Source organism: Gopherus evgoodei, chromosome 11 (genome assembly GCF_007399415.2).
Source record: "Gopherus evgoodei ecotype Sinaloan lineage chromosome 11, rGopEvg1_v1.p, whole genome shotgun sequence".
In the NCBI taxonomy this organism is placed as follows: domain Eukaryota; kingdom Metazoa; phylum Chordata; order Testudines; family Testudinidae; genus Gopherus; species Gopherus evgoodei.
Genome location: NC_044332.1, coordinates 66,392,804 through 66,405,263, shown reverse-complemented (window position 1 = coordinate 66,405,263; position 12,460 = coordinate 66,392,804). Strand labels below are relative to the sequence as shown.

Sequence of the window (12,460 nt, the reverse complement as noted above, 5' to 3'; positions counted from 1 at the left end):
TAGTTATTTACAGGGTTAAAGCAGGCAAACATTTACACACAAATGAGTCACAGTCTAAGGTTCCAAAAGGTAATAGAAGCTTTTGTAATAAGCAAGCTCTATATGTCCTTTAGGGCTAACCCAGGCTTAGCACTAGGGACCTTTTGTTCATGCTTAGGGCTTGGCTACACTGGAGAGTTGCAGCCCTGGTGGTGGGTTTACAGTGCTGCAACTTACCATCCACACATGCAAGGTACATACAGCGCTGCATCTCCCTGGCTGCAGCGCTGGCTGTACTCCTGCTCTGCCTGGGGTATAACAATTGCAGCGCTGGTGATGCAGCGCTGCTCCGCAGTGTGGCCACCAAAAGCGCTGTAATTAGCCTCCAGAGGTATTCGGAGGTATCCCAGAATGCCTGTTCAGCCACTCCCAACAGCACTGCAAATGCTGCAAATGTGGCCACACTAAAGTGCTGGTAGCTGTCAGTGTGGCCACACTGCAGTGCTTTCCCTACACAGCTGTACGAAGACAGCTGTAACTCCCAGCACTGTACAACTGCAAGTGTAGCCGTACCCTTAGTAATCCTTGCCTCTCGGAGTCCAAGCAGCATAAAGATGCAGGTTCTTTCATAGTTCAAGCTGATAGGATGAGTCCCCTTAAATGTCTCCTCTTCACGGATGTGGACAGTGCTTAAATTGTAATGAAAGAGGTGCTGGGGCTTAGCCCTGGCAAGCCCTGGCACAAATTAAGCATGATGCAACCCCTATCCCACATACCCCATTCACCCCAACCTGCCTCTCTCTCATCCCGCACACACACCCATCACAGTCTGTCCCCTATGGGCCCCCCAAACTACACCCCATTACAAACACCCACCCCAAATATACCCCCCCTGCCCTGCATGTTTGTCCTGGAGGGATGGTACTTTGATTTCCAAATGGGGCAGGGGTCATAGGAGAGCAGCACTGGCCCTACAACTTTCCCCATTCTCATGGTTCTCTCAATGTGGGGCATATTATTTTTCCACCCCATCCATCACTCCTGTACAATGGGGCTGTGGTTCTCATTACCTGAACCTAGATTGCTCTGCTCTTGGCCTGGATCGGGGCACCTGCCCAGCTGGAATCCCCTGGAAGGGGAAGAGCACCCTGCACCTCACATAAGGGAGTCCAGGGTCGGGCCCAGCTCTCACCTCCTCCTGGTAAGGGTCCGCTGTAGGGGGGTTCGTGAGGGAGGGAACCGGTAGAGCAGCATCCTGCTACTAGGGGCTGCAGCAGCTAGGATCGTAGGCACCATGGGGTCAGTGCCCTCTGGCTGGAGTGCAAAACCTCCTCCCGGCCTCATGCATCTTGTGCACCCCCACTCCAACTTCTCTGGGTGCCTGCTCTGCCTCCACTGGTGGGGCCCTGCCAACATTGGCAGGGCAACCTCCAGGAGTTTCCCTGCTGCTCAGCTCCCCCTGCCCTGCACTGTGCCCCAGCTGCATGGTCACTTCACCAGTTAGTTCCTGACACCTCACCTTTTTCCTTGCTGCCAGCCCTGGGGAATCTCTGCCTCTCCTGGGCCTCCCAGGGGGCAGTGGTCTCCTTGCAGGAGCCTCATCCCTAGGAAGCTGGAAGGGGGTGCTGGTGGAAGCGCTGCTGGGGACTGGCATCTGCAGTCCCAAAAGAATCGCTGCCCAGGACATGGGAGCTCAGCTTACGCCAATTTAGCTGCACCTGCACCTGCGAAGCATCAGGCTGGCTCAACGTGCTGCTGGTCTTGTGCTGGCGTGCACGCAACATGGCAGTGCTGGAGCCTGTTGGCAATGTAGCTGCTGCTCCAACACAGAAAGGGTGCTCTGTGGCCAACATGAGCCTCCTTCTACCCGTGCCAGGACCAGTAACTGCTGGAGCGAGCCCAGAGATGCCATGGCTCAGCCCCAGCAAACCCTGGAACAAATTAAGCATTTCCAGGTGCTGCTGAGCCCAAAGACGCTGGGACTCAGCCCTGGAAAGCCTCAGGTCAAGGGGCAGCCCTCTGACTCTTTGGTGTGGCACTCTGGCCCTTTTTTTTTAATTTCGGCAGGGCACTTCAGCCTTTTTTGTTTTTTTTCACTTGGGGCAGCAAAAACTCTGGAGCCAGCCCTGCCCCAGGTACAAATTAAGCCCTGAACATGAGGGGAGCAATCAACAAAGTCTTTTGTCCTCTGATGTTATGCAATAGTTTGTCTGGTTCTACGGACCTTCTTTTGTTAGGTGGGAGACAACTCCTGTGGTAAACTAGTATTTCACATTTAGTAATGCTTCTCTCCTGACTGTGGGGGTTTACAGTTTCAGAGCAAACACCTAAATATTACCTTAGAACATGGGATATAGATATTATAAGTGAGTTGATCTCTTGAGGCTTGTGCAAAAAGGGCAATGATCGGGACATGCTGCAGTGCAGAGTGAAGTTAAAGGAGCTGAGGCAGGCATACCATAAGGCGAGGGAGGCAACTGTCACTCCCACCAACCACAAAGCTCCTGGGTAAAGGAAACATCCAGCATCTCTGACTGGCTCACTATTTAAGCCAGAAGGAGGCATGGGAAATTGTATGAGCAACTACGTGAATCCTTGTCTGGTTGCTACATCGGACCCTGTTTCTTGACTGACTCCTGAGCCTGTCTTGTTCCCGATCCTTGTTTCTACATCCCACTCCAGCTCTGAAGCTTGGCTTGATTCCTCACTCTGATTCTGATCAACAGGCCTGATCACCACTGCTCTGACCATTAGGTTAGACCACCTACTTCACAGTCTATGACACCTTAATCTCGTTCCTTTCAGAGTCCTCCAGGTACTCAGGTCCCTCAGGCTGGTGCTCTCTGAATCCCCACGGCAGGTCTCCAGAAGAGCTTCCCCAACTGCTTCCCTCAGGAATCCTATCAAGAGCTTGCCCTCAGCTGCTCCTCTCTTGCCTCCAGCAGCCCTCTAGTGCAGGTTCTGAAAGGAAACTCTCTACTTCTCTCTCTTTCCTAGTTCCTCTTCCCTGACTTTTCTTTCAACCAGTCAGCAGTAGCCAATTAGACACTGGTGCCTTCCCTTTCAGCCAGTTGGGTAGCAAACAATCACTTACAGCTGCCTTCCTTTTTACTGTAAGACAGGGACAAAACCACATGAGGGTATTTCTCCTTCCAGCTGAGGGATGGTTGTTCCAAGCTTCAGAGAGCCACCCAGCTCAAATCCCTGGATGGGCCAGCACCTGCAATGCAATGTGCCTGGGTGGGTTGTCACCAACAGGGATCGAACCAGGACCTCTGGATCAAAAACTACAAGCCTTTTACACTAGCTCTTAGGTTACAGGCATTTGATAAGCCAGTTGTGGCTTTTTGCCACCAAGGGAAGTGTGGGAGATAAGCTGGGGATGGAAAGATACATCTCCTCTCTCCCTCCATTTTGGACAAAGATAGAGGTGACCTCAAATTTGGAGGTTGGAGTAGATGGTTGAACTCTTGTCTGTTCCATCTTTCCCCCTGCAGCCTTCCCCACTACCTATCACTACATTAAACAATAATAAGCAAACATATCGCTTGGCTATTTGTGCTAAAATAATCAGCAGTGAAATAGTTGATGATATTTTAATTGACGTCACTTGGCCTCTCAGTTATTGCCCACTGAGAAGAAGAGGAGCAGTTCACACCTCTTTCAGCGCAATGGTTTTATATTTTCTGTAGACTCAGACATCACGGTACAGTCTTAGACTAGGTGACAATCATGTGGAGTATTGACTTATTTTATTAAATTAAAATTTACATTCTGGACCAATATCACGTGGTAACGTTAAAAAAACCTTAGAAATTATGGGGCAATTTTTATGCATGTTTGGTCACATTATACATGGAGCTCTGGTTAACATCCAGATAAGGAACTTTCTCTGTCCACCTATTCCTAATTTGTACCCGATTTTTGGCTGGATTTACTGAGGTCAAAAGACTTGACAAAGCTTTCAAAGTGAGCCAATTACTCCCCACAAATGAGAACCCATGATCATTGTGAAAAGCATTCCTTTGCATGAACCAAAATTCCACGAAATATTTTCTTAACTAATAAGAATAGTTAGATAACTCTTCCATTGATTCTCAATTAAACTCAAGTTAGTTTGGTGTTGAACATTAATGGAATGGGCTGCAGTGTCATAGTGAAACAAGAACCTTTTCAGGAAAGTAATGTATTTTATTTGTCATCGATACTCAGGTTCAATTCATGCTGAAATTAACTGACTATGATTTGCAAATAATTGTCAGTTCAGCATCTGTCCTTATTTCCAAAGTCTGAATAGACAGAGTGATGAAAGTTAATTTGTTTTTCTTAGTAATTGCTTCTGGGGAATATGAGAATCTTTGCAAAGAACATTATATCAAGCTTTTCAAAAATCAAAGGAAAGGCTTGGATCACAGACAGAAAATTCTTGTTATGTCCAATATAATAAAACCTGGACTTCATTTCATGGAGACCATAAAATCTGTTCCATTGTCTCCAAAAAAATGGTCTACAACAGTTCAGAGAACATTTGAATCAAAATGATAAGAAGCATTGTCCAGGATTTCCCCAGTGATTACAGGGAAGGGATGAGGTAAAGCCAACCTCAATTTAGATATTTTAGGGCTGTCAATTAATCTCAGTTAACTCACGCGATTAACTCAAAAAATTAATTGTGTTTAATTGCACTGTTAAACAATAGAATAACAACTGAAATGTATTAAATATTTTTGGATGTTTTCTACATTTTCAAATATATTGATTTCAATTTCAACACAAAATACAAAATATACAGTGCTCACTTTATATTTATTTTGATTACAAATATTTGCACTGTAAAAAACAAAACAAATAGTATTTTTCATTCCACCTCATACAAGTACTGTAATGCAATCTATTTATCATGAACGTTGAACTTATAAATGTAGAAGTATGTATAAAAATATAACTGCATTCAAAAATAAAAGTGTAAAACTTTAGAGCCTACAGGTCCATTCAATCCTAATTCAGCCAATCGCTCAGACAAACAAGATTGGTTAAAATTTGCAAGAGATAATGTTGCCCACTCCTTGTTTACAATGGCACCTGAAAGTGAGAACAGGCGTTCGCATGGCACTTTTGTAGCCAGCATTGCAAGGTATTTCGTGTCAGATATGCTAAACATTTGCATGCCCATTCATTCTTCGGCATGAACAAAAATTCCACAATGCTCCTTCATTGAGAAGCCAACCTTCAAGGCCCTAGGTGCTCTGGAGGAGTGACACTGGTGTCAGAATATAGGACTGGAGTCAGACAAACAATATATAAATGTTAATATTATCTTCAAAGAAATTAAAACATGAGTGAGTGAAGGAAAGGATGAACCTAGGTACAGTCTAAACCCAGGTCTGTTATTTAAAAAGGTGAAAATATACATCTGAGCAGATACAACAATTTGGATCCGCATCTGATCCCCGTCTGTATTCTTTACCATCTTTGCAACCCGAGGATCAGATGCAGATCCAAATGTTTGTATCTGCACAGGGCTCTAACAGTGAGATAGGGTGCTGGTGCGGACGTGGATACATAGAGAAGGTGGAGTGCATATCATGGGTCAGATGCAAGTCATGGATACTGTCAAGGCCGATTCCCCACTCTGGGACTTCGAATGCAGAAGGTGGGTGCCTGAAAGGACTCTAAAAATTAATACTGGCCACTCCAGGCTTGTATTAAACTCCCACGGATACAGCTTTTTTCTCACCTTGGATTGGTAGATACTGCCACCACCCAAGTGCAAAACCCTTTTGAGAACCCATGAAGGAGCACTTGGGAATTCCTTCCTGTGGGGTACCCTCAAGCCCTTTCACCTCACCTCCAAGGAAGAGCTGAGAAAGAAAAAAAAGGAAATCAGCTGTTGCTACCAGCTAATTAAATAACGTGTGCACAAACCTCTTAAGACATAAAAATCCAATTCTGTTCTTAAAAAAGGTAAATTTTATTAATTAAAAAAAGAAGAAAATACATCTGGGAATTTAGGCTTTTGCTAGATTAAAAAAAACAACCACAAGGATTAAACATCAAGAATAGCTCTCAGGGGTCCAGCTTAAAGGTTATAAGCAAAGAGGACTCCACAAGCCATAAAGAAATAAAAAGAGAGAAACCTAATCATGCCTTCCTAGAGATTTCCTGATCTACTTACATAACTGGGGTTTCAAATGATTAGTTTATAGGTATGATACCAATGAGCCCCAAACTTTTACAGCATAAAAGTATCAGAGGGGTAGCTGTATTAGTCTGTATCCACAAAAACAATGAGAGATGCACTTCTGAAGAAGTGGGGTTTTTTCACCCACGAAAGCTTATGCCCAAATAAATCTGTTAGTCTTTAAGGTGCCACTGGACTTCTGGTTGTTTTTACAGTATAGTTGCAGCCCTGTCTGTCTCTCCCCAGAGAACAACCCCAGACAGACAAAAGGGGGATCTTGTTTCAATTTTAAAAAGTTCTAGCCTTCCCATTTGCTCTTTTGACCAGGTGCCCACTTACTTCCTTTTACCTCTGCATAGCAGTGAGACTTTTTAACCCTTTACTGGCAGAGCAATTAAAGAACAGCTACTAAGAGGGCCTTCATTTATCACAGACGAGGATCCACATTTTTGTATCCGCACAGAAGGACTCTATAGACTCATAGATTCATAGACTCTAGGACTGGAAGGGACCTCGAGAGGTCATCGAGTCCAGTCCCCTGCCCTCATGGCAGGACCAAATACTGTCTAGACCATCCCTGATAGACATTTATCTAACCTACTCTTAAATATCTCCAGAGATGGAGATTCCACAACCTCCCTAGGCAATTTATTCCAGTGTTTAACCACCCTGACAGTTAGGAACTTTTTCCTAATGTCCAACCTAAATCTCCCTTGCTGCAATATAAGCCCATTGCTTCTTGTTCTATCATTAGAGGCTAAGGTGAACAAGTTTTCTCCCTCCTCCTGATGACACCCTTTTAGATACCTGAAAATTGCTATCATGTCCCCTCTCAGTCTTCTCTTTTCCAAACTAAATAAACCCAATTCTTTCAGCCTTCCTTCATAGGTCATGTTCTCAAGACCTTTAATCATTCTCGTTGCTCTTCTCTGGACCCTCTCCAATTTCTCCACATCTTTCTTGAAATGCGGTGCCCAGAACTGGACACAATACTCCAGTTCAGGCCTAACCAGCGCAGAATAGAGCGGAAGAATGACTTCTCATGTCTTGTTTACAACACACCTGCTAATGCATCCCAGAATCATGTTTGCTTTTTTTGCAACAGTATCACACTATTGACTCATATTTAGCTTGTGGTCCACTATGACCCCTAGATCTCTTTCTGCCATACTCCTTCCTAGACAGTCTCTTCCCATTCTGTATATGTGAAACTGATTGTTCCTTCCTAAGTGGAGCACTTTGCATTTGTCTTTACTGAACTTCATCCGGTTTACCTCAGACCATTTCTCCAATTTGTCCAGATCATTTTGAATTTTGACCCTGTCCTCCAAAGCAGTTGCAATCCCTCCCAGTTTGGTACCGTCTGCAAACTTAATAAGCGTACTTTCTATGCCAACATCTAGGTCGTTGATGAAGATATTGAATAGAGCCGGTCCCAAAACAGACCCCTGCGGAACCCCACTTGTTATACCTTTCCAGCAGGATTGAGAGCCATTAATAACTACTCTCTGAATACGGTTATCCAGCCAGTTATACACCCACCATATAGTAGCCCCATCTAAATTGTATTTGCCTAGTTTATTGATAAGGATATCACGTGAGACCGTATCAAATGCCTCACTAAAGTCTAGGTATACGACATCCACCACTTCTCCCGTATCCACAAGACTCGTTATCCTATCAAAGAAAGCTATCAGATTGATTTGACACGATTTGTTTTTTACAAATCCATGCTGGCTCTTCCCTATCACCTTATGAATAAGTGTTTGCAGGATCAGACTCTAAGGCTCTTATTCAGCATAGCACTCAAAAGTAAATTTAAGCACGAGTAGCCCCATCCCTTTGTAAAAAATCACCTAAACCTGTGTTAACTTCAGTGGGGTTGAAGCATGTGCTTAAGTGCTTTGTTGAATAGAATTGGACTTAAACAAGTACTTTGCTGCATCTGGACCAGAAGTCCCAACCTGCAATGAATCTAATACCGCGTTTCCATGGCTGCATGGGGCCACCAGGGGCTTTTCTTGAGGCCACAGCCTCCTGAGTGATGTGACTGCAGAGGGAGGGGGTGCAGCAGTGGCCCCTCCTCCTCCCTGTTGCTCCTGGATGCACTGCCTTGGTGTTGGTTGCTGGAGCCACCAGCAGGGGCTGGGCCCTGCCTGCCTCTGGGGACACCTTAGGCACAACATTGGAGGAGCAGGGAGCCAGTGAGTTCCCCACTTTCCCAGGGGCGGTGAAGCTCAGGCTTTAGGCTGTAGCTCTGAGGTGGCAGGGTGGCTGACTCCGGCAGTGGGGTGTTGCGCTCCAGCACCACGTTCCAGCTGTTAAGGCTGGGCCCTAGGCTCCAGCCATGCAGCTTCAGACTCCATTCTTGGGCCCCATCCCCCTGCCCAGGGGCACCAGGATCCGGCCACCTGCTGCCTCCCCCAACACCCCATCCAGCGCTTAATTTGTCCCCAGGTTTGCTGGGGCTGAGTAAGTCTGCTGTGAAAAGTGATACTTGTACATTTATTAATATCACTTTTCACAACAGACTTACTAGCTAGCAATAAATACATGGACGTGCATATGTGCATATTTATTTTTCTTAAAGCTAATCAAGTAGTATTTTAGGGAAATGTGTGAGAGCAGCCACTAGCAAGAGTTGGTGGCCGCACTCTGAGGCCACCAAATAATTTGTCCTGAGAACCCTTGATCTACCAGGTGCAGTGGGTTTGCTAGCATGGCGCTTATATTTGGGGGAGACAATTAGGGGCATGCTTTAAAACTCCCACTGATAGTTTAGCAACTAACAAGCCTACAGTACTCGCAATGAATACTACTGCATAGCACTAGCACCAACGGCGAGACACCCATAGGGGATCGAGGAAACTTTTGCAATAGAGAGAAGAAAATCGGGATAAGTAGTTGCGTTTACAAAAGATGCATTTTGCAGGGCTTACGCACGTGCCCACAAACGCTTTTAAATCGCCTCGCAACCCTCCGTGAAACGCAGAGCGGAGGGAAATCCCGGATTCCCTGGATGCTGGGGGCTAACGCACGCAAAGACGCTGTGGACAAATGCCCTGGCCTGGCAGGGAGGCTGCCCCGGCCCTCCCTACAATTAACCCTCTGCCTGCTGCCAACGGACACCTGCAGCCCCACCGCCAAGGGCAGGCCTCGAACCGGCTACCCCCAGCTCCCGACGCTCTGCGTTCCAAGAGGTCACGTGACCCGCCCGTCACTCTTCAATGCCCGCCCCCTTTCGCAGCGAATGGCCCGGCTCGAATGTGCCTACAAGCACGGAGGGCGGGGGCGCAGGCGCAGGGACATAGCGGAGCCGGGCGCGCGTCGGGGGTGACGCCCCCGTGGCCGTTGGTGGGCGGGGGCAGCGCGGGTGACAGCGGCGGCTGCGCGGCGCAGGCAGGCTGGAGAGCGGGGGCGATGGGCGCCCCCAAGGGACACGGGAACCAGGCCCCGCAGGAGGTACGGCCCCCCCGGGGACACCGAGCTGCCCCGTGCGCTGACTCCCTCCGGGCCGCCCCCGGGGTGCAGCGGGACCCCTGGCCCAGCCCCCGCCTTGCGCCCGGCTGCGGGGCCGGGTCCTTACGGGCGACAGGCGCAGGGCACCGCCCCCCGCTATGTGCTGCTCGCCCCTCCGAGGGCGGCTTCTGCCTCTCCCGTATCCCGGGGGCTGCCAGGCCTGGCGGCTCCCCCGGCTGGAGGGTCTGAGCCCGGCGTGGCCTGCCCGGTGACGGGCCTTGGGCTTTGGCATCAGGCCCAGATCCTGGGGCGCTCGGGGTGAGGGGCTCGGCTCCCTGGGGGAAGGGGGCTGCCCGGGCCAGGGGGTTGCGGTTGTCGCCCTGGCTGCAGCCCTCTGCTCATCTCGGCAGTGTTGTACCTGTGAGTGGTGGGTCCCTGCCCAGTGTGAACGCTCCCACATCAACGTCAGATACGAGGAGACTCCCAGATTGTCAAAAGGTTGGAGACTAACGTTTCTACGAACGTAAACAGCGAAGACAGTTTGGGCTGGGGGTTGTCTTACTTTATTAATCCTGCAAAGGCAGCAACTTCCCAGCCTTGCTTCCTTTTTCCTGAATTGACTTTGGGGTTAAAAGAGACAGGCTGTTTCTAGCCGATTGAGCATTTGGCCTGGAGCCCGGAACTTGTGAATTTTATTCCTAGCTCTACAGCTGACTCTTCTTCAAGGGTTTGGAGTGTCATGGAAATTCTCCTTTCCCCACATTTCCTACCTGTAAAATGGGGGTAACAACACTTATTACACAGGAGTGTTGTGTGAAATTAATTAGTTGATGTTTGCACAATACTTTAGCAATAGTAAGAAAAAAAGCTTCATATAGGTGCTCAATATTAGGGCTGCTGAAAATGATTTGTTTGGTTTAAAGGAAACAGTTGAATCCCACAACAATTTCTCTTACTATCTTCATACAACATTTGTGAAAACATTGCATTTAAGATGTTGTATTGTATAAGCCCTACAGAGTTGACAGAAAACTGCAGAATCACAAGTATGTTACCTGTGCTGTGGCAGTTGGTGCCCAGATTGTTTGGATTTACTTGAAGAATACTTGGGACAGGGAGATCTAATGAAGAGAAGGAACTGACATGGAATCAATTTGAATGCAACAGCTGAATTGTTTATTTACAAGAGGGAGAAAACACCACATTTAGAGAAGAGATGCAGACTGATTGAAATAGAAGGGCAAGAGTGATTGGTCAATAATGCATAGGTTTTCTCAAACAGGACAAAACATTTCATGTTAAAGCCACCTAGAAACAAATACTTGCCTGATGTTTTTCCATGTGTGCAATTGTTGTAATTGCCATAAAGATGTTATCAGATTGCAAATGGAAGGGAAGTGTGTGAGGAAAATCTCTATTAACATACATCTGGTCTATATTAAGGAAAAATTGGGAAAATTAATTTTGAGTCGTAATGTTGGGTTGTTGGAGGAGTAGAGTGAATACACTGTTTTAAAATTAAGGTTAATTTTATGTTTGTTAGATTGAAACCAGAGAAGATGAAGAACAAAACATCAAATTGACTGAAATTTTGGAGTTGCTGGTGGCAGCTGGGTATTTCAGGGCAAGAATCAAAGGGTTATCACCCTTTGACAAGGTGAGATTATAATCCAGGATGATTAATTAGATACAGTTTACTGTATTTACTAAATATGGTTTTCAAATGCCGCTTAATAGTTCCAGATAGAAAGGAGGAGGGGAGATGAGCAGTAAATAAAGTTATTTTTATTATTTATATAGTGCCTCTAATGTAGTGAAGATATGCACAAAACTGTGTCCCTGTCTCGGGGAACTAAGGCACCCATTCTGCAGTTACTCTTCTGAGTGGTCCTATTGATTTTTCAATGGGACTATTCACATGCATAAAGCTAAGCACATACATATCTATTTGCAGAATCAGGGCCTAAAATTCTGACGTGGGTGTTTGGGGAATTTAGCTGGAACTAGTTTCATGGCTAAACAAACAAGGACCTAAATTTGTTGAATATGAAAACTTGTTTGCATTGTGGCATGGTCATTCTAAAAGCTACTATTCATACTGAAAATGAGGAGTAGTAGGGGCAAGTTGAAAGAAGGTTAAGGAAGTTATTAGGTGTGGAATTTCATGGAAGAATGGAACAACTTACCTAATGAAGCTGTTTTTGGACTGTTACTGGAAATCTTTTGGGAGGGGTTGGGTAATTCTGTGGAAAGGCAGTTACAGGGACCTTCATTCTCAAATACAGGAAGTAAGTCATGCTGTACAGAGTATATGCTTAGAGGGGTACCTTTGTTGGTTTAACATTTGACTTGATGATAAATCCCTGAACCTTGTTTCGAAAATACATCCCTTGTAGCTATGGCAGAGCCTTTGAAAATGGGCTCTTTCATTTCTTTCAATAGTTTGCTTGTACATAGAATAGTCGTGCTGTCCTATAAACTTTTTTGCTTGTTAAAACTGCAAGCTATTATATTGATAGAGCCATAGGAAGTCACAGCACTTTACAAGCACAAATATAAGTATGCCTAAGGAAGACTATCTAAGGCCCTGATTCTGTAACTGGATCTGTGGAAATGAACACTTCAGTGGTACTCACACACATCCAGTTGTGGGACTGGCACCTTGTATCCTGATCCTGCTATGGCATTATTTACATAAGTGTTTGTAGTGAAACTCTGAAGGCTGTTATGGTATAGAATTTTTTTATAGGACTTTTCGTTAATTGTTTGATTAACAAATATTGTTATAATAAAAATACCTTCCCTTCTACGACTGTCTCACTAGATAGTCAAGTATGAGAA

General features: G+C 46.0%; 1 protein-coding gene across 2 annotated transcripts in view; it reads left to right on the top strand.

Moving 5' to 3' along the window:
- Positions 1-9,524: 9,524 nt before the first annotated feature.
- CCDC93 (coiled-coil domain containing 93) overlaps positions 9,525-12,460 on the top strand; it is a 110,488-nt gene continuing 107,552 nt past the window's right edge. For both annotated transcript variants that reach the window (XM_030579392.1, XM_030579391.1), the window contains exons 1-2: positions 9,525-9,622; positions 11,163-11,276. In XM_030579392.1, coding sequence (XP_030435252.1) covers positions 9,581-9,622; positions 11,163-11,276 — 156 coding nt within the window. In that variant the 5' untranslated portion in view covers positions 9,525-9,580. The remainder of the gene's footprint in view (positions 9,623-11,162; positions 11,277-12,460) is intronic.